Source organism: Chaetodon auriga, chromosome 19, assembly GCF_051107435.1.
Source record: "Chaetodon auriga isolate fChaAug3 chromosome 19, fChaAug3.hap1, whole genome shotgun sequence".
NCBI lineage: Eukaryota > Metazoa > Chordata > Actinopteri > Chaetodontiformes > Chaetodontidae > Chaetodon > Chaetodon auriga.
This window is the reverse complement of record NC_135092.1, coordinates 10585418-10612064: the sequence shown is the minus strand read 5'-3', so window position 1 is coordinate 10612064 and position 26647 is coordinate 10585418. Positions and strand designations below refer to the sequence as shown.

Genomic DNA, 26647 nt, shown 5'->3' with positions numbered 1-26647 from the left:
GTATGCACGGTACCTCACATTACTGGCAGTCATTTTCAAAGCATACCACAAGTTTTAGATGGATTTCCGTCCTTTCAGGCAGCCTTTTATATTCAATTTAATTTGTGCGGTATGAAGAACAACTTGCTTGAGAAATTTAATCCTTTGTAGTAAACATCAAATTTTTCAGTAAAAGTTACATTACTGGAGTTACGAGCAAGGACTCTCTTCAGACTCTTGCTGGTACGTTCAAGGACTCACTTTAGAGTCTCGGTTATCGAACACCAGTCTCTTTAATGCAACACACAACCCGATTCACATTATTCTTTTCAAAACATTCTTTTGGATATGGGTTTTGACAGCAGAGCTCATTAGTGGAACAACCTCCAAATGTTTGAGCATCTTTGAATGCAACACAAGGGTTTTGAAAACCACATTATGATAAGAACTCGGCGAAGAATAAACCCCTCTGGGATGTATAAGGTGATGGATCGCCCATCTCAAGCAAGCATCAAGTCTCTGCTGCGGGTTGATTTTCACAGTGCACTGAAATGAAGTGAAATTAAAGGTTGCGTAGAAGGTACAGGTTTCAGCTGTGGCTGAAAACGATGCCACCAGAGAGGTGAGAGTGAACCGAAACAAGAGTTGGAGCTAGAAAATCAAAACAATGAGCTGAAACTCACGTGATCATTCATTGCTGGTTCAACATTACAAGCAGCCCAATTCACATTGTTTTCCATTATTTTTTCATACATTGTTATTAGATAAATATCAATTATAGTCACAAATTTGTCACAAATACATACTTTTAATTTATTTTTTAAAAAAGCTAAATAATTTCCCAAAACAGTTTGAGGCAAGTGTCAACTTCAACTTCCTGTCTGTTCAAACAGGAGCAAATGTACCGTTTTCAACTCTACATTCGATTCCCTTCTGAATATACAGTGTATGTGGCGTTGGCTCAAAATGAAGCGCTGTGCCCATGTTCATTGTGATGAAGGAGCATGTCACTCAGTGAAACGCTGTGACTCAGTGATGTGTCTTCAATTGTATTTTGGACAACAATGGTCGTCAAGGGCACAGAGGAACCATATCAGTCTTTGGCTGCACAGGCAATATTTGTTAGTGGAAACACTCCATTGTTGGTTTTGGTCTTTTCATGGGATTTATTGACAATGCGGAGACGATTTCCAGTTTATCCATTCAGGCACTGAATGGACAACACTGTCTTCCTTGAGCAATACATTTAGTGACTGCCCTTAGGACTGGCTGCGGACCGGCATGCATGACAGTGCCAAAGAATGAGTAGTTCAGATGCTGAGTCATGTCCTCCTTCATCCTCACTCTTTGCAATCACTCTCTACTGACAGCTGTCCGAGAAATGAGCGAGTGCGCTGCTGCTCTCTGGTTGTTCAGCAGGGGGTTCAGTTCATATTTCATTCGCACGTTGATTAATTCTGTGGACGGAGAGAGTCGGACCTACCTTTGACTGAAACTGTTCTCCTTCCTGCGACAGTGGAGGGTGACGACCCTGTGGCCTTCACTTCTGACATCCTGACTCACCGTCCACACAACAGGGTTACTGGCTCTGGCTCCCAGGAATGCCACGCCGTCCTTCAGCTTGACTCTGCAACAGATAAACAAACAAACAAAAAAAAAGAGAAATTAAATTACATTCGATGATACTGGAGCTGTCACCAGAATGGCTTCAGAAACATGAAATGGCCTCTTTTGGTCTTTTTCGCTGCCTCTGTCACACAAACGTGTCAAAAGAAGGAAATGAAATGAGGTGGGGCTTTAATTGCCTCTCACAGGGGTCACAAAACAAACACTTCAGACTCTGACACACACAGAAGAAGGACATTAAAGTAGCTGCTGAGCAAAATTGGACAATACTAACAGCCTGATCAAAAAGATGCTTTACTAAAACAAAAACACTAAACTGAGCCTATGAAAGCAGAAAAGACTTTCGAAAGGCTTTCAATGTTGCCAAAAGACACTTCTCTCACAAAATCTGATTCGTAAAGGAATTCTTTCCACTTCTGGACCGTATCCTTTTCGTGCAGTATATAACAGCAAATTCAAAACTTTTTTTCATATTTAGCTTGGGCTGAAACTTGCTTTAGGAGAGTGAATCTGGCAGGTACGAGCCAAGTTATTTAATTAGCAGTGATTAAAGCTAGCATTACAACATATGGCTGAATTGAAATCATCATGAGTAAAGTGTAAGTGGGTTCAAATTAACCTCTGTGAAAGCATAACTACCATGACTGGAAGTAGTCTCGCATGAGAAGTCCTGTTTTACACCTTGAAATATCCCTATATCATGACTCTCTCTGGAGCAATTAAATAGCCGACAAGCTCCACTCCAGACAATTTTGGCCATGTTCCCCCATAACTGGGGTGTCAAAAGGACTCTCTGCAGCCTCCACGCCACCTCTGCCCCACCCTTTTTGTTAGAGGAACCATGACCTCCTCCACTTCCAGTGTACTGACAAGCTGTTGCTCTCCTCCTCCTCCTCTGTCACATGAAATTACCATGAAGTACACGAGTGGCTTTCAGCGCTTCCTCTTCCAACATGACAAATTGCTCTTGTTCAGACCACTGGCATGAATGGCGCAGAATATTTTATGTGAGGAAAGAGAAGGAAGAGATGGCAGGAAAAAGGCAGATCTAAAGTCAAACAACGACAGCGCAAAAAAAGGTGAGGAGGAAAAAGCATTTCTATTCAGTGAAACATGAACGCTGGGTAATTTTTCCCCATGTCAAAATAATTGGAGACCATCCCTGCCCTGGAACTGTGAAAAAGAGAGCGTTAACTTGGGGATAATGACATGACAAACCATGCAGCAGTCCTTAGAAGAACACATCCATTACATCTTCAGTGTTCAACTGTTCTTCTTTGATCTTATCCAGGCTGCTGAGGCGGTAATAACTGGCCTTTAGTTGGTCTTTGCTCCTGACGAGCAAAGATAAAGGCAGCCGGTGTGAAGACACAGACAATAACTAGGAGGAGAAGACAGATTGCCGTCTGCCCTCCTGTTTCCCAGTCGTCACCTCGGCCACGGCACAGTAATTACTGCAAACTCACAAGCAGATTCAGCACCGACAGTGGTCTATGGGGGGGCAGCGATAATCAACTATGGAATAACTCTGCCAGCATTACAGTATATATGCTGTATTGATCAAAAATTCCAATTTGAAGGTAGAATCCCACCATGATGTAGAACAGCACCTGCTTCCTCCTCCTGCATCATATACTCTCTTCTCTTCCTCTCACACATGCATTAGTTCAGGGGGCTAAATTAACAAAAGGCATGTTGTAAATGAAATTGGTTTGGCTAATATGATTTCTGGTGGGGGGTGGGGGGTGGGGGGGCAATAAAGGAAAGCAATTTGAAGGGAGGCCCCCTTTCACATGCATCAGCACATGAAGCTGCCTCAGTAATTCCTTGAAAACCTGCATCAGTGGGATGAGTATTTACAGATGAGATGAGGTTGTCAGGAGAGGCAGTTTTCGGCTCTCCCTGATTGATGCTCAGAAATGACACCTCAGGATGGCCACCGCCCAAATAGCATGTCAACACACCTTACGCTCTGGCATGCCTCTCACATGCTGAATGAAAGACCACATTAATATTAATGTGTTTTACACAGCAGGAAATTAAATAGACCGTGTGAGACCATGAGTCTTCTGTGCAAATAAGAACATTGAGACACCACACTGTATAGTATTGGTATACCACACAATATATCCAGATAGCAGGACTAAAATAACAAAAACATTATTGATGCATTGATGAAATGAGAATTAAAACAATGTAAGTTAAAAGAAAATGTATATAAACCTGCAATAACTAGTTTTTTTTTTTTTTTTTTGCAAGTTGAATATGGCAAACTGGTGCACAAACAGTTGCATATTCACACATCCAGCAGCATCATGATCATTCATCCGACCACCTGACAACTGGAAGCCCAATAATCTCCCTAGTTCTGTTTTTGGTCTCTACTAACTCCTGAGGGAAATATCTGGCTCTTTAGCTGCTAAATGCTCCACTATGTTCACCAGCTAGTCTCTAAATGTGCCTGTCTGCTGCTTGGTGCAGAGCAGGTAGTGTACAATGAGTTTTTATCGCTGAAAACAGCTGCCTGCTGCAGCCCAAAACAACACTTTGAGGGCAGTGAGAGTGAACCGAAACATTTAAGCTGAGCAGAGCTGCAGATTCAGGTGATAATCCTCCGTAGGTTTACCACCATGAGCTACCCCAATTGCATCACATTGTCTTCACATTATCATTTCAAACATTGTTATTAGAAAAGTCTCCATTGTAGCTGATTAAAACTGAAAAGTAATCAGTGTTGTATCATTACATATATTATTGGATTACTATCGGTGATGCAGAGCTTGATGTATTCTACAAGTGTATATAGAGAGCAGAGAAATGTGAATAAGCGTCGGCAGTTCAGGTCTTATGTCCAGACCTCAGGACCACATAAGGAGTTAAAGAGCCAGAAAGTTGCAGGAGCCAATGTGAAGTGTGACAAATGCACATTTAACAGTTTTTACGATTTTTAATGATAAAATGATCTAAAAATGTATCATTTATTGAAAGGTAAGTATTGAATAACACAAATGCACACAAAACAGCGACGGGACAGATTTGCAAAATGACTGAAAAACGGCAGATTTTACGCAACAAGTGAAAGGCAGATTACTTTTCCTTGAAAGCAACTACGCTCTGTTTCAGCAGACCTTAAGATAATAATGACTGGATAGCATCCATGAAAAGGGGAAAATTGCAAGAGTGATTACATGCTGTCATTCAAAAACATGTTTTGTACTTGCCTGAATGGGCTCTCTTGGTTCCTTTGACAATAAGTGAACATTTGAGGGGAAAAAGGCTCATATTGAGACTGAAGAAGAGCAAGAAAAAAAGGTGTGTGAGTGTGTATGAGTGGGCAGTGCGGGGGTGTTTGTTTGTGGTGAGCACGGGGATGGGAGGATAGCTTGGTGTTAAAGGCTTGAGCAGAATGAGGGAATTGTGGTTTACAGGGACCAGCAAGGTGGATTAGAAAAGACAGGTGTTGTATCAGTGTTGATGAAAAACGACAGGCAATGACGGAGAAAAACTTTCAGGAGAGGAGAAGAGTTGAAGAGAGGGCTTTATTGGTTAAGAGGCTATAACAACTTGTAGTCAGTGCTGGCATTTTCTGTCGGCTCTGCTCTTATATTTCCAACAATAGGAGTGAGATATATGTCAGTGCCAGCCCTCGAGAGGCCATTTGCAAGGTTATTCCACCTACTAAGCTTTAAGTTAAAATAATGATAATAAAAATGGGACGAAACAGGAGGAAAATGGTTCCCTGCATTGCCGCCCAGGTGATAACAGATCATTACTCTGGCGAAGATGGAGACACACAACTGAGAAAAGCCAATACTTCCACACACACCTTGGTCTGTGTCTATATCTGATATGATGTGAACACATTGGCAGAGAGTGGGCTGGTGGACAAAGCTAACCTTTAGCGGAGATAAATGAAAGTGAGAACAATTGCTCTGATATCAGCTCCACGCCACAAGGAAACCACCTTTAGTTTCTGCATCACAGAAAAGCTCTCACACGGGGAGAGGCTGATGGAGAAAAGCTGTCATAAAGATGAGCCACAGCACAAACCTGCAACCGGGCTCCGAGGCATCATTAACTAACCCCATTGAAGCGTTTGAAGCCACTGAAAGACAAAGTGACAGCCCCAGAAGTGACAAATTGGTCTGGTGGTTAGTTGGACTAATCAGCACAATAACTCACGGTTGAGCCTATTTTCCATATTAAGTTTAAAAAGGTAGTTTAGCCTAATTCAATTACCGACAGCCGGTGAATTTGGCCAAATCACATCGAGCTACTGCAGACACCAAACACCTGCAGCTAACTCCAGCTATGAAATAAACACGCAAGGTGTTGAGCATGAAAACCTGGCTGTCTTTATGTCCCCTCCCTCGCTCGCTCCCTCCTATCTTTCTTGCTCAGAAACAAAATAATCTCCATCACCTCGGGGTAAAATTCAATTACATAGTAGCCAATGACAGGTGAACCAGGCTGGGAGCTGGTTCAATAAATTAGTAAGGTGAAAGAGGGCTGAGCTCGAGATGCTCTGAGTCAATTAGCTGAGGAATAGTTGTCGGTGCGGTGTTTGTAGGGGCGAGCAGACATGGGCAGATGTGGAGATAAACAGGGAGCTAATTCAATTAATGAATTTGATGCTGTTCTTCCCATTATCAGAGCTAGTTAAAAGTGCTGGTGCGTGGCAACGCTGTGAACGGAGGACAAGATTAACACAATCAGATAAAGAGCACTCGCCAGACAAAGCTCATCTCCACCCATGCATTCTGCTGCCTTTCTCTCCGTCTCACCCGTCTTTTGTCTCACTTTCACGTCTCTTTTCCGATCTCCCCCTATCTGGTTCTGTCTCTCTCTATCTGTGTCCTCCTAAACATTCTGCCTCCCTCACTCTATCTGCACAACAAAGCTTTTCTCACATTGCTCCCCATCCTCCTCCTTCACAGGAGCCACCCCCCCCCCCCCCCCATTCTCTGCCCTGCACTATAATTTTTCTAATTCAAAGGAACCAGAGATCCTGCACCCTGTTGGTCACTCTAATTCACTTTATTTAATCAGTTGAAGGTCTGCAGACCAACTGTGTGCAGGAATCTGAATCCATCTGAGTTTACAGTTTTCGGCCCAACAAATCTGTAATTAAAACTGGTGTACAAGAACACTTTTAGCCATGTTAGCAGTTAGCCTTAAGGTTCAGTTGGTCCAGACTGAAATATCTGAGCAACTACAGGATTGTTTGCTATCAGGATGAAGCCTACTGATTTTGGTGATACCCTGGCTATTCCTCTAGCGCCACCAGTGGGCTGACATTGACAAATATGGACTTTTAACCATCACATTAACACCAACAGTATGCAGTGTAATCCAGTATGCTTACAACAAATACTACCTCGTCTCCAAGCTGTAGATACAGTCTGTGGTACTTGTTCAAAAATGAAAAACTTTCTACTGTAAGAACTAATGTTTGGAAAGAAAAATATCAGACAGGCTATCATCGCCTAACCTTCATCCACATCCTCTAATTTTCTCTGGATGCTGTTGGAAAATGAAGCCGAGAGGCTCCTCCAGGTCATGGCTTTGACGTTGTGAAATTTAGCTTCATGCTGACTTTGAATGCCCTCTCATCCCACCATTCAAAACAGATAATATCAATGTGAATCAAACCAGACAGTGAATGGGTGTGCTTTGAGGGTATTTGAGCTGTGAAGGGTTAGAAGTTACTCATCTATCAAGGGACAAAGATGAAGAAAGGAAGCACCTCTGAGTCATTTGCATTGCCTTAGTTATTTCAACCTCGAGTAAATTGTATTGAGTGCCATTTAATTGAGCAGATGCTGACTCCCACCAAACAGTAGGCATGTTTGCAATCAGGTGGCCACACGAGGAGCAGCACTATCCAAGAAAAGCAGACTATTTGATTTTCAGTCAGAGAGGAGAGGAGTTGATCGCCCTCAGCCAAATCCTCTATCATCACTATCTGGATGCCTGAAAAATACACAGAGCGTGGGGATGCCTCACCTAACATCTCTTTCATGGTATTTTTTTTTTTAATTAAAAGGAAAAGCAGCCGGATGACTGACATATGGAGCCTGGACCTGAGGTCTGAGGAACAAACTCCTGCTTTTAAAAAAAGACGAAGAAATAACTGTCAGAGGAATGTGGCTGACTTCAAATGAGAAGAGGTTCAAAATGTGAGCTGGCCATAGCCTCATGACATGAACGAATCCATGACAGATCAAGAGCAATCATATGGGCAGGAGCACTGAGAAATGAATCAAATTCAGAGAAACCCCTGGGCTTGTCTGAGGAAAGGAACATTTCATTTGGAAACCTTGGCAAGGTTTCCTACATACAGTATATCTTAAATGCATCTTAGTGGAAGCACAATCATTATTTTTCTGTCAGTAAATAAAAAACATATAATTTAGATCCCAAGATCGTGGTGTTTTGAACAGAGGCATCAGTATAATGTACAGTCACAATGACAAGCCTCACAGGTCGCTATAAAGGGGTGTTTTTCACTCATCAAATGAGAGCTTTAGTGCATCAGCTGAACAATGAGCAAAATGTATATCTTCATATGTGACTGTAAGGAAATGAAGAAATCAGGGGTTGTTTTCATGGCAGAAAAGCAAATTACTACTTCGGCAGTGGGTGTCATGCAGCTGTATGAAGGGTCACCCATTAAAAAGAACAAATGAATCTTATTTCAGCCACATATTATTGGACATTAAACAAATAAGGCTAATGGAATCTGTAAAACATTTTGTAAGCAAAAGCCTCAAGAGTGCTATGATAATAATAATATGATGAGATAGCACTAATGTGGAGCCCATTTCTGCATAATGCATGGCTGCAATTTTGCATGACAGAATGCAACCCATACATATCATAGAGGGGGTATGAGATGTAATTAAGGCATTATTTACATGGGAAGCAGAGAAAGAGAGTGAGAAAAGAAACAAAATTGTAGCTCACAAAAAGCTAAATTTATCAAAGCTTATAGCTCAGAGCAGTCAATGACTTTGTTTTCCTCATTCTGCCCCAAGCTCTCATTATCTCTGTATGTCGCATTATATTCAAACTTATTTCCAAAACTGTGAGAAAAAAACAGAAAACTGTGAAAGAAAAAGGCAACAAAGAATACATGATATTCTGAATGAAGAAACAGGCTGGATGTGGGTGGGTATTGACTGTAATGACAAAGAGCCCCATGTGTGTGAAGCAACTGTGTACTTGAAAGCGGGCCAACAGGATGATGACACTGAGGGGTGTGACAGCGCAACACCCACTATGGCCAAAAGCAAGTCACCTCTGCTAAATCAGTAAACCAGCTCTCCTCACGACGCAAGACTCAAAATGCAAAATTTAAGAACATCACCAATCTGGTGCCCTACTTGTAGGATATTTTGACCCTCATTTGCTTCACAGGATTTGGAGAGCAAGCACGGGATTTCAGATTAACACCAATTTGAAATATGTGTCATGATGGTTTTCCTTTTTTATTTTTCATAATTGCAGAAATGCACGCCAAGTAGTGTACTCAAAACTTCCAGTTTTTCATTTGCTTTAATGCTGGATTTCAGGAAGTGACTACTACTGCTGCTGTAGATTAGCTGAAGAAATGAGGTCATGTTGTAGCAAACAGAAGCTTGATCCCTGTGGCTGCCATTTGAATGGAAGCCTGGCCAGTTAAATAGGGGATAGGGCAAACACATGCAGACACTGCTTCCAGTAAAACCTATTTGACATAAGGTTGCATCCAGGGGATAAAAATTAGTCTTCGCATTGGATTTGTTGGGCCAGACGGATGATCCAGGACTGATCCAATATTTGGATGGACGCAGAAGGGGGCCAAGCAGTGTAATCTCAGGATGTCGTGGGGCAGATTATGGAAAGTTGGTAAACCTGATGTAGGAAGGGTTACACATATTAACACTGATGCTCTCAGTGGGTGCAGCAACTGGCACATACAGCATACAGTAGGTCATCCCGATGAGCCTGATGAGGGCCACAAACGGAAACATGTTGGTGGTGGAGTTGTGCCAGAAATCCTTACAACTGCTTCAACATACTGTATTGCAGCACTGCAGTCAGTAGTCAAGTCAATTTTATTTATATAGCTCGATACTTTGTATCCTTAGTCCCTGAGTTTGGACAAGGAAACACTCCACAATAAAAGGATGACACCTCAGGAAGATCAACAGATGAGGGATGGTTTTGATGGTGTGCTTTCAAATGAACTTGTGACCCAACAGGCAAATATTTTAATGACTGACATCGCTAAGATTTCAATGTTAAACTCACTAGCCCACTCACATTTGCTTTTTAACCATGCTAACATGGCTCTAGGGATGGCAATGATGGTCTGTCGGCCTGCCAACTGACCGGTCGATCCACCACTTTGTTCCAGACTGAGGTAGTTCAACAACTACTGGATGGATTGTCATCAAATCATCCTCATAGGATGAATCCGAATGACTCTGATGATCCCCTGACTCCACCTGTGGCAGCCACACGTAGTAGTCATCTGCTGTTCACAGTGAAATATCTTGACAACTGGTGGGTGGATTGTCATGCAATTTGCTCAGATATTCAAGGTTGCTCTGTTCGAATGACTTTGGTGATCCCCTAAATTATTCTTTAGTACCACAGGCAGATCAAAGTTTTCCCTTATTCGGTGAAATGTCTCAGCAGCTGCTGGTAGTTTTGATAGTTTGGTTGAAAATTACTTCCAGACACAAAAATATAGAGCACTGTCAGAAAACAGCTTTTTCAGCTATCACATCAAAGAGGGGAGGAACAAAAAAAATCATAACTGCCATATATATGCAAATTACATCAATCTGAAGCCATTACTGAAACAATTAATCTTTGGAAATCACTAAAACATTTTAATCACGATCGTTACAAATGATTGACTATTCATTATGCCCTCTAATTAGATCATAAATTGTATGAATACACTGTTGTGGGAGGTTTTGAAGGATGTGACACACTGGGGACAATCACAAAAGCCAGCTAGGACTGATGAAGTGTGCTGCATTAATGGCACTGGGAGCCAGGGTTGCTGAGCAGGGACTAAATGCCCCTACTCCACCGACTTCATCTATGAGTGATTTATTGACTGACTGACTGACTGACTGACTGACTGACTGACTGACTGACTGACTGACTGGGGGCTAGAGCCTGCAGATGTGTGGTCAGGTGATGCAGGTGATCAGGATCAAGGGTCAAACGTCACAGTATGTCATTCAGCTGTCTGACGTTGGAGACTACAGTATCAATATCCCTGATGTAATTGATTAAATGCTTCCTTCTGGCATGGGTGAGCAGAGCAAGCCCTGGCAACAGCAGACACATTCTTGGTCTAAATGCCATGTGTTGTTGTATTTGTCAGTATTGTGACATTTGTGTGGAGCTGTGGGAAGGCAGTACAGTAACTGCTGGAGTGGCAACGTGACAGGAGAGATGACAGCCACCATGTTAACCCAACATTTCAGACAATGTCCGTCTCCAAACTGTCACAATTGTGTCACAAAATGTTTGCGGTGTGAGAGAATTGGCTCTCACAGAGAAAACGCAAACTCCAGAAATAAAATCAATTCTATCCCGGTTTCATTCACAGTCCCAAGGTTGTTCATATGCAATCTCAGCCATCCTCCAGGGTCAAAATAAAGCATTTGTCTGAAATGTCTGCACACCCTCCTCTGCACTCCTCTGCCATGTGCAGATTATTGGAAATCGCAGAGCTGCATTTGCAGGCAAATCAATTCAGGTCTGATCTGTAAAACCTGGCATGTCAACCAGTACATTAGCCCCATTTGCACTTCATTATGTGCACCAGTGGGCACTGCTGAAAACCATCACCATCAGCAGGCTCCACTACATACAGGAGACATGGAAAAGACCCAAGTCACTACATAGTCATCTGGCAGGGTTTTGAAGTGTGTGTGTGCAAGTGTGTGTGTCTGTGAAAGAGTGTGAAGGATGTGAAGTGATGTGATGTGAAAAATAGAGGTAATCAAAGAGAAGATAGAGGGATGATTTAGGGATTTAATAATTTACTTTGACAAAGGCCTGGACGGAAAAACAACAGATAATCTCTGCTGGCTGCTGCGCTTTTCCTTTGTTATAAAAGGAAAACAAATAAAGTGAGAGAGTTTCTGTGTTTTGAGTAAAATGCTACTCTATCACTCTCCTCACAAGCAAAAGAAAAAAATCTTGAAAATCATTTGGGGATCAAAGAAGAATCACGAACAATAGGCTTTCCAAAAATCTTGCTTCTCCCTCTTCCACACGTCTTTCTCTCCTCATCCCTTCCTCCCTTACTTGTTATTTTTCTCCCAGTTTCCCTCTCAGGGCCCTGATCAGAGATCTGAGACTCAGTAGATCTATAAAGAAAAACAAACCCTCCTCATCATCATGTGTCTGTGTAAAAGTAAATAATGTGCCTTTTTTTTTTTTTTTTTTTTCCTCAGGAGCAAAGTCAGACTGCATGCCACATATTTGTTTGGAGTTGACACAGGTTTTGCATGTCATCTTGGAGAGCAATGCTTAATTTCTTAACATGATGTACTGCGGAGGTTACTGATTGTAACCTGATTTACTGTGGAAATTACCAGCATGAAAGGAGGCGTTCAGCAGAAATGTTTTGGTCTGCCTTGGCACCTCTTACAGCTATTGATTTGCATTTTCTAGCGAGTCTTAAATGCTAAAATAGGAATGTAAATCACCTGAACAGAAAGAAGAAAAAAATACTGTCTGTACAAACAATCTGACCCCACTGCAAAGCTGATGGTAAACTGCTAGAAAGTAAACATCTTTTTACTGTGTTAACAACCTTTCAAGACGACTTTATCCTTACAAAATGGTTTCATCATGCACTGGTCAGGGTGTGCATTTCAGAGAGGCCGCAGTGGCTTATTTTGCACTTGCTGAGGAGTGCATAGCTTACATCACCAAACAAGAAGGCAGTGTGAAATTAAGGTGAAATGTAGGTCTTATATGCAAGCCAACCGTGGACTTCAGGGCAGTCTCACAGACACAGAAAAACCAGCACCATCAGTTTACATGCTGAGAAAACATGGTTTCTGTCTTTCTTTTTTTTCATCAAAATATAAATACAGACCTGTGTGTATTCAATATTTTATGATTCTATTTCAATCCCAGAGAACAAATGTTTGCTCACAAATATTGTTGCTGTTGTCATACTATGCTTACAAGCATAGCGAGTATGCTTGTAATGCAGCACTTCATCTTTGTTTGCCCTGATCATTTTGGAGACAAGAGTCGTACAAAATAATCTTCAATAAGATAATGTGGATTCTTTTCACAGCTGGTTGAGACATTTCCTGCATTTCCTGTCAGTTTTTTTTTTTGGTCAAAAATCACTATGCCCTTTTCATGCAAATCTTGCTCTCATTTCCATAAAGTTAAAATGGTTCAACCTTGACCTGTCCATTTCCACATGTTGTGGGTCATGCCTGTGTTGCCTGCTGTTCTTCAAAGAAGAGTCTCATGCTTCTTTCTATAGAAAAGAAATGGAAGTTGGCCTTTCGCTCTGCAGTGAATGAGACACAACAATATGCGAACAGTGGCGAATGGACTAGTGCTTCTCTACCTCTGCGGACAAAACACCTTACAATTTGCCTTTCATTTTGCCCACTCACACAAACCATGCTAAGCACTCACCTGGCCATCCAGAGCAATTGGGGGTTCACAGACAGAACATGTGGACAGGAGGGGCCAGGCAACCAACCTGCAATTGATGAACAACGGAGCTCTATCCCCTGTGACAGAGCTGCCCATAATAACACTCCTATTGTATTGGCTTTATTTTGGGACCTATGAGGTCTCAAAATAAAGCCAATACACTATCAATTAATGGTATTCGCCTGTTGGTTGAAACCATTGTACCGTTTAAATCAGGTAAACTACTAAATAAGCAATTCATCATTTCCATCAGAAATGACCAAAAGGACTGTTTTCTGATGTAATGCCCCTATCATAAGGAGGCCATTGTTTGTCTGTGTCTATGGTAACATTTACTGGTTGGTTAGTCCCCTGGTTTGAGAGATTGGGATACCCCCATGGTTTTAGGTTTATGAGGCTGTCCTAACTGCAAGGACCCCTGGTTCGACTCTGGTCAGGGACATTTGTTGCATGCTTCTTCCCTCATTTCCTGTATTCTTTAAGTGAGACATTTTGTACGCCTCACCATCCACCTCGACCTTTTTTTTGTGGACTGTAACATCTCGCTTCTTTCTCCATTGCTACTCAGAGACAGCGGCCATTATTTGCCCCACCACAAGAAAATGCAATTATAGGCCTGTTTGGTCCAAGCAACCAATGCTTTTGTATTTGTGTTGAAGACAGACTGAGTTTAATTGACCCACCAACCCCAATTACCAACATAAACCACCATGTTATGAACACACACATTGCAAACACTATTGTGCAAACAGGAGTGTTACAAAGTAGCATCTGCATTTTGGAATATGAAACAGCAAACTTAACAAACGACTCAGTCAAGCATGGCATGAGGAGGTGCGTGCGTGCATCCGTGCATGTGTGCCACCTAGGTTGCAACATGTAGACAAATATATTTATTCAGTTCTTTTATTTATTTATTTTTTTGGGCATCAGTATATATATATAGATTCTCGGCTGAGGAAATATGGTAAACCTGCTGAGCCGTACGTTAATTATGTCAAAGAAGCTGTGTAATTACAGCAGCTCAAACGGCTCAAACTGCATTGTGCTGTGTTTTTGCAACAGTAACCAACATGCATTAAGTTAGTGATGCAGAAAAGCAGTTTTTCCCTTCCACACACAGAAAGAAAGACGATGGCACAGCACCTATAGACTGCTTGGGGATTATGTTTAAAGACTTGGTCCTGACTTGCTGCCATCTGTTTTACGCTGCTGGTATTACAGCTAATAGAACATTGATCAAAACATTGATTAGTCTATTGGTATTATAAACATCGGTATTTATCACAGATGATATTCAATCGATAAAATGTATTTCACTTTGATTTGGCCTGAAACTAAAGCGATTTCCATATATCCTTATTTAGGTGATTATGTCAGGCTTAAGTACAAATTCTGAGTATAATGTTTGAATATGTGGCATCAAGTTTAAAGAGCTTGAGAATGTGCAGTTGTTACATTAGAATTAAACAGGAGGCACTGAGAGTGCACTCAGTGGTAAAATAAACATGTTAACTTACACATCTATACAATGAGCAGTTTTCTGCCAACATGCTTCTGTGGCCTTATTTGCAGCAACAGTGTTTGTTTATGCTGTAATACTCTCCTTTCCAACAGCCTGTTCCTGTTGCCTGAAGCAGGCGTCACACAATTGGTCGATTCGGTGCAGAAGAAGAGCCAAATGACACACCAAATGCCCCTTTTTATGTGAACAAGCACAGAGCCTGATGTAGAAAACCTGGGTTAACAAAGAAAGTTGATAACCACTGTTGTGTTTCCCATTATCTCTGACTGGAGTTTTAGGTTTTGTGAGGCAGCTTGTGTGCAAAACGCCTGGCTATGTTGAACCTGCTCCATAGTTCACTCCTGCCGCGACTGTAGTAGCAATTGTGTCATTATTACAAACTTTAATATAACAAGAATATATAACCAAACGCATGCAAACTTGCACCATAAGTGCACGAAATATCATACTCTCCCTCCACTTTTCACTTCCCCTGCAGGAGTGTAAGCGTTTCCTCAGTGTGTTGCAGAAGTAATATAGCACCAAGGGAATGGGTGGCTGCTGGTGCTTTAACAGGGATGACCAGCTCACTTCTCTCCTGTATGCTTGTGGTGCTTATCAGCCCGCACCATGCCCTGAGCACTGCTTCCACTTCACAGGGCCACCAACACCTCGACTGCCACTGGATGTTTACACTGATCCCTTCATAGAGGACTCCCTTGGGCTGCTGTTTCTGTTTGTGTGTTTTTGTGTGTGTATGTGCGCGCGCACGACTCCCTTGGGCCACAACACAGCTTGTCTGCATCAAGCCTTGCGGAGTGACAATGCCGGGTCTGTTCCTTTAGACCACAGTCAAACACTGTGCGCCAGGGGACGAGCAGTGAAAGAGTGAACAAGGACAAGTGGTCATTCAGGCCAGAACCACCTTGATGTGAGCAAAAGCTACAAAGCACTGGATGAAATATAATACTGCATACTTTACTTGAATACACATTTTTATGATGCACACAACACTTTTCATTTTAGATATCATAAAGCTGGTCTGCAGGTTGTTACATGAACACTTCCAACACCAGGACTTCAACAGTGCTTGAAATACAGCTATGATCATAGTCTATGAGAAGGACATGAAGCAAAACTCTGTGGCTACATTTAAAATAAAGGAAGCTTTCATGAAATCCTGCTGAACCCTGCTGCGTTTGTTCCGATAGCGGCCGTTTGAACTCTGGTGGGGACCAAACAACTGGATGGAGACCACTTGAAAAGGTGCATCTTGCTGCAGTTCCAAGCAGACTTAATTCATTGGTATTTTTCACATTACTAAACTAGAACTAAACCAGCCACAGAACGGTGTGATAACAGACATGTGATCTTAGGATGATCCAAAACACAGGAGCAATAAAAGACTGGGAAAGTTGTGGAATGCTCCAAAAACACCTGTTTGGAACATTCCACAGGTTAACAGGTTGATTGGTAACAGGTGAATATAGAATATATCATGAAAGGGGCATCCTGGAAAGGCTCACAAGTGAGGATGGAGCCCTTTGTCAGCTGTTGTCAGTCAGCACAGTTTGTTTGCAGGTGATTGAATTCTGTTTCTATTTACGTTTACACAGCGTCCCAACTTTTTGGGGATAAGGGTTGTTGAGTTCAGTAGCACTTAGCTCAGCGCTGAGCAGTCAACATACTGCAGTCGAGCCTAAACAATTCACTTTTTTGCAAAAAACTATTCTTGAAAAAGTCTTTCACGAGTCACCCAGCAAAGCACAGAAACACAAGCAGCACGCTGAAGCCTCAGCTGGCCACTCAGACACGTTTCTGCACTTTGACTGCATTTCATTCTTTCTGCTTGCTGTCCCTCATGTCAGGCCACATCTCTTTCAGATTTTGACACTAGCCAACAAGAAAAAGCCGAGACAGGACTGTAATTTTCTTCCTCTGGCACATTAATTATAGCCAGCGACTCTGTTTGAACCCACATACAGCCACACACAAGTGCATCTTTCACCTTATTTCCCTCCCATTAAAGCTAGGAACCGATCTCACGTTTAGTGAACTCTGCAAAAACACCTCAAACCTACCCTTCCCCGCCACAGGTTTTGTTCATTCATTCTGCAGTTTGTGAGGAAAGCAACACAGAGGAAAAAACTCTCAGTTTGGATGAGACGGTGGGTGAGGAGACGAGGGCAACAAGGGATGTAAACCCTGCAGAAAGAAGTGAATACACTGAAAACTGATGAACTGAACTATTCCGCTCGTGAAAATGAAACATGCTTTGAATAGAACGACTGGCAGAGACTAGATCAGAAAGTAAATGAACAGAATCATTGAGCTCCACAGATTGTTTAATTTTATGTGCATTGTTTGAACCAAATAAGCCAAACTGGAACAGACTCAGTCCAACTTGGTCCAGTCACCTCAAAATCATAACTACAATTGGCCCTTAAACCAGAGAGGCACACATACACAGACACACACCCACACACACACACACACACACACACACACACACACACACACAGACACACACACAGTCTGTTGTCATGTTTCCACATGAGTGGTCATGGCAGTGTGGACATGGAGTTGTGACCCTGTGCTGGGAGATGGCTTGTAAATGGACTGGAGCACATTTTATTATTCCTCTGAACACACTGTGCAGCCACTAAATAACTGGAAATAGTAAGGGAAGAGACTTGATGTGTTTGTGTGAGTGTACGCTTCTGTGTCGGTTTGTATGTCAGGAAAACGAGACAAAGAGAATCAGAGTGAGTCCTCTGGGCCACAGCACAGCTTCTCTGTACTGAGAAAAGTGGAGTGACACCGCCAGATCACCTCCAGTCACCAATATTGTGTGCCAGAGAGGGGCCGAAGTGAGAGTGGAACAGGGTGAAATGGTCTTCCAGGACTTCACAAGCCTTTAACAGACAAAGCGCACAGAAAATTTACATCTGCATTCTGGACTGATGCCTCCTCCAGGGTTTGTGCAGCAGCATCTGAACCTCAAGTTGCCCGACACAGATGACAGTGAAGGCTGAAAGACTGAAACACAAAGGGAGCGTCACTCCAGAGTGAAGGCACCATTTTTTTTTATTAGTTATATTAGACTTGAAAATGAGGAGACCTAAAATGTTGTCATTCATACAGTGTACACGCTCAAAAAGTATTTTCTTCTGGGAAAACTTTAAAGTAGGAACAGGCATCTTTTCAACTTTCCCTCCCCCTAGTGTTTCCAAGCAGTATCATCGTCCGCACCGCTGGAGCCCAGCAGCTACCGACAACATAGGATACACTGCATTTGTTTCCAAATTTCTATGAAGAAGCGATCAACAGCACTTTGGAAATAACAGAGAAGAAAGAAGCTCATTCACTAAAGAACTATGAAGTCACAACACAGTTAGAGTATTGCTTCACACAAACAAGTAATTACAGCAGGGGCTGGCACCGGAGCGGAGGAAAATAATAATTCATTTTGACTATAATGGAGACGTGAAAGCAAATACAAATTCTTTAGCATGAGTCTAAACGCTGATGGTGTCACATTTCCATAGCCATTACGTTGTGCAATCAACGCTTACTTCGTAACGATGAGTTAAAGCGAAAAGAACAGGTCTTTTGCCAGTTTACCATCATCTACATAAAAGCAGGAATCACTGTCGCACAATTGTGTGTTTAAACACTTTACAGTCTATCACCCTGTACTTCTTCATCTCCGAAGCAGGCAGCATCACACCTACATCTCGCAGAATTATTTTCTCAGTATTGTGTTCAAAGCAGTGATCCCGTTAAGTCAAAAGATCAGAATAACATTATGACTTCAAATAGGAAACGATATTGAATCACTTCTTGCTTCATTTTTATAAGAATATATTAGTCAGCACACACAGAAACTGTCAGCCATCTCCATTAAACTAAACGGATCATTTGATAGCTTATGTAGTACATGTATTTCTTAATTATCTGACGGTATCATTGCACGAATGCCGCTCTCTTTAAACGCAGTTAATTCAAAGACTTAACATTTAAAGTTCAAAGACAAGTTAAACAAATTAAATTATGATCGCTTGAAGACTGTCTTATTTATTTGTTTGTTTGCAGGATTATCTGTTTACATGAAGATGAATCATACTCACGGCCCTTTGATATCGCGTGAACAAAAAGCTACCTTTAAAGAGGTTTGATCCACCTACTGAAAGGGACGTTCTCGACACAGTGATGAGAAATTCGGCAGCAGAGATCAGTTCATCTCCAGCAAATGAGGCATATCCTTCATTTATCAAACCAGCGGCACGCGCAGCAGTGATTATTCCCAATTCACAGGAAACCACAGTGATTCTAAGAAATCTCAAAGTTGATTAATTAGTTCCCAACTTGTTCTCATGAAAGATTTTTAATCTTTGAGCATAAAGGGTGTGTGCGCGTTCTTGAGTATTTCAGTCTCTAGCTTCAGTCTTCAAGAAATTACAGTCTTTCTCTAAATTTTAATGGACATTGGACATCGTGTCCTGACAAATCAAACTCATCCCGATTCCTGTAAACGAGCAAAACAAAAACCATTGCTTCGATTTATCTAAAGTACCTTTTTAAAGTTTTAACACACCAAGTTTTGCATTGTATTTTAGCCAGTGCTTCAAAATCTACTCTGTCCCAGTAGCAAAAACAGGAAGGAAAAGGCCTGCATTACTGAAGAGGTGTTTAAGTCTGATGTGGATTGAACAAAATGATGAAAAGGACACTCGTTTTTTGAAGTGGCTGAATCACATTCAGAAAGGCAGCTGTGCAGCTAAGTCATTGAGTTGAATGGTAGTGAGCAGGAGAAACTAGATATCACTTTTCAAAGACACCAGATATTAACATCATACAAAAAGACACCAGAAACTTCAAGTTTTACCAAAATTACAGTCTGTGAAGTCCAGTCAAAATGTCCCAGATTTCAGACTATGCTCCAGTTGTCAGAGATGTTATTTCATGCCACCTTCTCTCGACTAATGTTTTATGTTTTGAGATGTTTTTTATATTTGCCTACACAAACACAGAGTGCTAACCATTAACCAGTGGCTGCTGGCTGCTGGTGGACAGCTACGCAAGGTCCCCACTTTTATTAACCTATCGCTCTTTTCATCCTTTCAGTCCCTCTTTTCTCTCTCTCGACTCGACCCTGCAGGCCTGCGACTGACAAAAAAGAATCATACAGATCACATGCGTCTCACACAGCCACATCTGTTGACATATGCGGACAAACACGGTCCCTTGCATCTTTCTCTGCACCAGCGTACACACACTGACACACACACAAACACACACGCAAACCCCTGAGCAGATCAAGGCTTATCCACCCACAGTGGTGGTAGCCCCGCAGGATGATGAAGGCTTGGATCCAAAGTACCAGCTTATATCTGCAGATCAATGGCTGACCTCCCAACCAGCTACAGCCAGACTGACCAACACTACACAGCTTAAAGCCAAGCCAAAGGCACTGCTCCAAGCTGCATGCTGAATATTATATCAGTCTAATGATTCTCCCCAGAAGCCCAGACTCTGTCAGCTCGTCTGTTCGTTTTTTCTCTGTTACTCTCTCTAGGTCTTTGTCACTGTCTCTCTTTTTATTTTTTTTTTGTTGTTGTCACTGCCTCAAACTCTATATTTCTGCCTGTGTCTATGAAGGGAAGGAGGCCTGTTCTGGGAATGAAAGCAAAGCACATAAAAGCGCAATATTTTTGGAGGAGCAGAAGGTGAATTTTAACATTCTGTAACATAACTATCATTTCCAAAGCCGAGAAAATGCTTTGAAATGTATGAAACCAGGAACGATGCAGCCACTTTTAGAGACGGCGCCGGGTTTCCTTCAGACATCAAGATGCCTTAAACCTCCTTGGCCAAAGGCATTGCTCTTGGTCAACCAAGCATGAACTGCATAAACAGTCCCCACATCTGACTGGCTTCAGAAAATACAGCTGAAGTCAAACACACGGAGGTGATTACGTATGGCACAGGGAGGAATAGATGTTTTGAAAATGCAGATTTAAACTAAATAAATACATGAGATTATTGCGATTATTATTACTACTAGCTCTGTCAATAGAGATTAATGCTTTTCCTGCTGTTGTGTTTATCTGTCAGATGCATCTGTGATTAAAATGTTCTGACGCATGGAAAAAGAAAAAGGGGGATGTGCTATCGAACAAAAAACTTTAAAACTTTAAAACGCAGAGGCACTGTTGACTTCTCACAGCATCAGGAGTGCAGGCCTAACCGACTGTCTGCATGAGTGTGTTTTTTTTCAGTCATCCATCTCATGTGCCTCTAACACAGCAAACAAGCTTTGATTTTAATCAATAGAGGAGTCTCCACTGGCCATAATACGGCTTGTTTCACTTGCATGGAGCTGCAACCGTCTCACGCTTCTGGTCTCTTTTTTTTTCTGACTTACTGCATGTGCTTACTTCATAGATTTTTTTTTTTTTTTTTATTGGGGTTGTGAGTGCTGCTGAAACATTTCTCGTGAACAGCAGTATTGTGGCTGAATGGAGGACTGCAGCTGCTCCTGCTGTGCTGCTGACATGATGCTTTTGCTCTATGGCTGGTGTAGACAATAGCCGCTGAAAAAAGGGCTAATTGGTCCTGTGGTGTTGTAATAATCAGCAAAAATGTGCAGGACTTTGGCATCCCTCATGCTCTATTTCAGGTCTAATGTCCCATTTCAGGGGAATTGCAACAAATAATGCAATCAATGATGCTGTATAAATAATACATTAAATGCATAAAATCAAATTGTAATTTAATGTCCTTTCACTGGTCATTTTAAATGTGTGTGCGGCTCACCCCAGTATGTGTGACTGACCTTATTTTCTGTCTTTTTTTTTTTTTTTTTTTTAATGCAACATGGCTTATGGGCTTCATTTGATGTAATGCTTCATGTATCAGTGCCATCACAGCACAGTGAGTCACAGTCCGATGCATGCAGCCACACGCAGACTACACAGTGTGTAGATGGATGCATGTAATGGAAACTTCTAGCTGTATGTCATTGGCAGCATGTGCTGATGTTAACACAACAAGCTGATTGGCGTGTGGGTGAGTCACATCAAGGCGAGCACAAATGAAACGCCAGAGCTGGAAGACCCGTCTGCACTCTTTAAACCAGTTGTTTGGGAGTAGTTCAGGTTCCTGTCAGCTACGACAGGAATGGAGAACGTAGTGGAGAAGTCGGAGACGGTGTGTTGACGTTGCTCCACTGTTGGTAAATGAATAGAGACACATTGATGGCATCACCCAGATCAAAAGAAACGTATCCTTGTGTATTTAGTTTTCTTTTTTCTTTTTTTTTTTTTTTAAAGCCAGCGACACCTTTCAAACAAGTTGGGACAGGAGCAACTTAAGACTGGGAAAGTTGTGGAATGCTCCAAAAACACCTGTTTGGAAGATTCCACAGGTAAACAGGTACATTGGTAACAGGTGATAGTGTCGTGATTGGATATGAAAGGGGCGTCAAAGAGAGGGCGAGACTTTAATGCCCTTTCCCTTGACACACCTTTGTGAGGTGGGTTTCTACTTAATGTCAGCAGCAAAAACCAAGATTTTAGAACAGAATGAATGCAGGAAACCAATAATTTCTCTCTGTACTATCTGGTATAAGAGACAGCGATAGTCTAATTAAGTCCCCCTCTCCTTTCTGCAAGCTGTCCTGACAGGTTTTTTATGATAGATTTATCACCCTCACTTTTCTTCTAGCACCATCTTGAAGTTCACATTTGTGCTTTTGAGTGACATACCTCAACATTTATTGTCCAATTTGTCCAGTGCTGTGGCTCGTGACTGTGTTCAGCTTCGGCTGTACGTTATATTTCGCTAATTTACAATCTGAACCAAGATGGTAAATACGACATCTTCTGAGTGTGTTAGCACAGCAGCTTGGTAACTGTGACCATGCTGGCATGCTGAAACACCGCTGTTCCTAATTAAAGCCTCACAGAGCTGCTAACGTGGCTGCAGCTTCTTAGTCTTGTTCTATCATTATGTGTAGAAGTTTGCATTAGTATGGTAATTGTGTTTCGTGTTATTCGCCTTTAAAAGACATTTCCCGACTATTTTGAGAGCTCAAGAGAAAATAAGGCACAGAGGCAACAGGCTTGCACTGATAACACCAGGCCAAATGCACAGATTCATACTAATTTAGAGACACGGCTTCTTTGAGTCTTTTCAGCCAAAGCAAGGTGGCAATTGCAGTTTAAACGGCGAAGTGGTTTTAATGTCATCTAGGACGGCACTTGCCTTGAAATGACTGATCACTGAAAAGCTCCCTTCCTTGGCTTCCACAGAGATGAAGTTTTACATGGGGTAAGTCATTACTCAAACACATTTTGTCACCGCAGGGCAAACAATGAATGTTTTTACTTTGAGTGAACCGGTAGCAAAGTCACGCTGGTTGCATCCCTTGGTTTTTTTGTCTTCTACACCTTCTATCACTCTCCTTGTTGACTCGTTGTTTATTGTTTGTTTGACTGCGTTTCAATCTTTGTGCATTTCTCTAACCCCTCTGTGGGTGAAGCAATTTCTTATATAGCCGGGTTGAGTTAGTGCATTTTGCCTGTGTCTGTGGCTGACTTTCAGTTTCTAAAACAGGCTCCCGATGTATGACAACCACAGCATTTCATCATCTCTCTCTCCCTTTATTTCTTTGCCTCAAGTCCACATTAAAATATGCATGACTTTGAGTTTGTGTTACAGCTGTCAAGTCCGTGGGATCAAACTAATCAGAGTAAATCCTTATGAGAAACATGAAGGATAAACAACTGATTAAAAGGCCAAGCTTGTGATTGTCTGGCAGCGGGAGAGAGACACCGAGCCACAGTTAGCCAGCAGAGCTTATTCTGCCAGGACTGCTTCACCACCTAATCCCACCCTGTTTGTCAACCCCTCCAGCCCTACATATATCACCTTCAACTCAGATTGCAGGAGCTGGAGTTAACAGTGTTGCAGAAGTTGGAGTAGAAATGTTGCCTCGAGATGTTAACAGCAGTGTGATAAGTAAAGGAACTGCAGCAGCTGCAAACACGTCCCTCACGATAATCTCCTCTCGTTGGCGCTCCAGCAGATCCCTGATCAAACGACATTTCCAGATTGTCTGGGTCAAGGTTTAAGATGTCAGCGTTGATGTGTGATCGTGAGCTGGATAGTACACTCCGAACATAATGGTTGTAATGGCAGTCAAGACAATTAAGCTTATTTTTAGAGGCCAAAGTCATGCATTCACCACCCTGATAGTGGTGTGAGAGCAAATTTAAGAGTAACCCCTCATTGTTTATGGAGGTCATGCTATTTGAGTGTTAGGCCAATTCGCTTTGTCCTGATTTATCAGTTGATTATCACTGAAAGGTCATAAATAAACAAAGATATCAAATAATACAGGGAGCGTCAAGCAACTTCCAGGTTCACCTCAGTCTCCACTTTGGTTTGTTTTTCAAAGAACTGTCGCTGTGAAACAGAATTGTTTTCCTGCAGAGCTCAAACATGATTCTCTGCGTCTCTGTGCATATCTTAAGTTACATGGGTGTCTACTGTAATGGACTGCAAAATGTGAGCGCCTCATTATTTTTAAGATGACTATGAATTAGAATTAAAGGACAGCTTCCATGAGTTTTAGCCATATGTGTGCAATTCAAACCCCAAGCTGCAGTTTAAGCAGCAAGATAATTGTAATTTTAACTTGGTTAAATGACAAGGAGCTCCAATTGTTCTAATCATGTGCCAGCGTGTCCAATTATCTAATGGTGCCACAGACCGCATTTTGGCTTCCCAAAGTAGACACTTCATGAAAACTGCGTGAATCTCACAACTAATATGAAAGAAGATCTCTGGGAATTTTTTGATATTTTATTCTGGGTACTGTATAGCTGGAATCAAGCGAAAAAGAGTTATTCAGCCTTGCTTCTTGCATCTGAGAAACACCATCTTTTTCTTGGCTGATTCAAAATGCAGCAGATTAATGAGACCTAAAAGCCAGCGAACGTAACCTCCAAATCCAACATTCTTCAACAAGCTCCCACCTGAATCTGAACAGTGCAATTCATTATCATTACTCATTCATTGTCTGCTTCAAGCATGGATTTCATGTCTTTTTTACGTAAGTAGTAGTCAGTACAGAATACTCAACACTGGGGTGTGCAGATCAAGTTTTGTTGACCCTGATCTGATATGTATATTTCCTTAAATGATTAAATATGTACCCAACACATTGAAACAGCTGTACTTCATCTCACACACCTTGTTTTTCATGAGCTTCATCCAAATAGGTCCTGTGAGAATGTGACTACTGAAACTGGTGTGACGCATGCCGCTAGAAGGGCGACAGAATGATGGAACTACAAAAAACACTCAACACACAATGATTGTGCAGTTGTGCTAGAGTGGATATAACCCATCCTCATGCCGTCACCGAAGCTGCTGTCTAACCCCTAACCCCTAACCCTGACTGTGACCCTAGAGCAGCGCTGCAATACGAGCAGGCTGAGGTGGACAAAACACAGCAGAGTACAATAAAGAAAAGATCAGATTTTTAACAGCTTTATCTTGATCTTGATCGCGGAACACCTCTATTTTAAAGTCAGGACTGAAGATACAAGTGACTGATTTCAGTTTCAATCAGTGCCCCTCCAAATCATTCCTTTTACTATGTAATTGCAGTAATTACACGGGCCTTGTCTTCATTAGTAAATAATACGAATAAAACAAACCTGTCTCCTCAAGATTATATTTATATACCACCAATTTACAACAGCAAATACTTTCAGGCAGAAACGTAATGAAGAGAAGTGTTAATTAACATAGCTGCAAAATGTTGATACCTCCTGAACATATCATCAGCAGATACCATTTGTTTTCCGGGCAACTAAAATGTCTTATGGTGAAAATTGGTTTGAAGAGTTTAGATGACTCACATTGTCTAAATATGGAATTTGCATGAACTGCCTTGCCGTTGGACAGCTCTATGAAGTGAGGAGATGGAGAGACATGAGCACTTGTGGATGCCAAATACGCTGTTTTCTTACACAAGTGCGATTGTTCTATGTGGAGAAAATAAACTGTGATGAGACATTTTGCCAGAATAACTCAACAGTTCAACTTCAATGCCAGTTAAGTATGTCTGTGGGCTCTCTGTTTGTTTTACCACATGTAGATATTAATGATGTCAGAATCTCCAGAGTATTACAGTCACTTATATGAATATATGAAAGTGCATCCTCGAAAGGCTCACTCGTTCACAAGCAAGGATGGAGGGAGGTTCACCACTTTGTGAACACATGATTGTATGAAGGATATCACTACATGGGGCTCAGGAACGCTTCGTAAAACCAACCACACTTCCTGTGCAAATGACTGCGCTCTGTTTTTAGTTAGGTTTCACACAGCGTCCCAGCGTTTTTGGAATGAGGATTACAATAAGAAGTAATAATTATAATACTGCCTGTATAATGCATATCAAAGAAGCAATACAAGAGCCACAGATATGAATACATTGACACACAATGACAGATGGGAATCTAATTCTGTGTGAAATTCAGCTCTAATTCACAGTGTATCATATTATAACAAAATTATCTGTATGTATGTCAGATTGTGGACCGTGTATTTTTATACAAGCTGAAACACCTGAGAGGGATAGATACAGGGTGCTGTATGCGCTTCCTTATTCAAAGCACATACTTCAGTAATCCTAACATTAGACCACTCTCTTGGGAAGACCGCACTCCAGCCCCCTTCATTCTCTCTGCTGCCCTTATGAAAAGCCCGGAAGACTTTTACAAGTTCAAAGCACCGAGAGAGTAAAACCGAAGCGAC

General features: G+C 41.8%; 1 protein-coding gene across 1 annotated transcript in view; it reads right to left on the bottom strand.

Annotated features, from left to right (window-relative positions):
• The window catches only part of LOC143338220 (transmembrane protein 132C-like), a 144465-nt gene that overhangs the window by 68048 nt on the left and 49770 nt on the right, over nucleotides 1-26647 (bottom strand). Inside the window, exon 4 of the mRNA XM_076758464.1 lies at nucleotides 1463-1606. Coding sequence (XP_076614579.1) covers nucleotides 1463-1606 — 144 coding nt within the window. The remainder of the gene's footprint in view (nucleotides 1-1462; nucleotides 1607-26647) is intronic.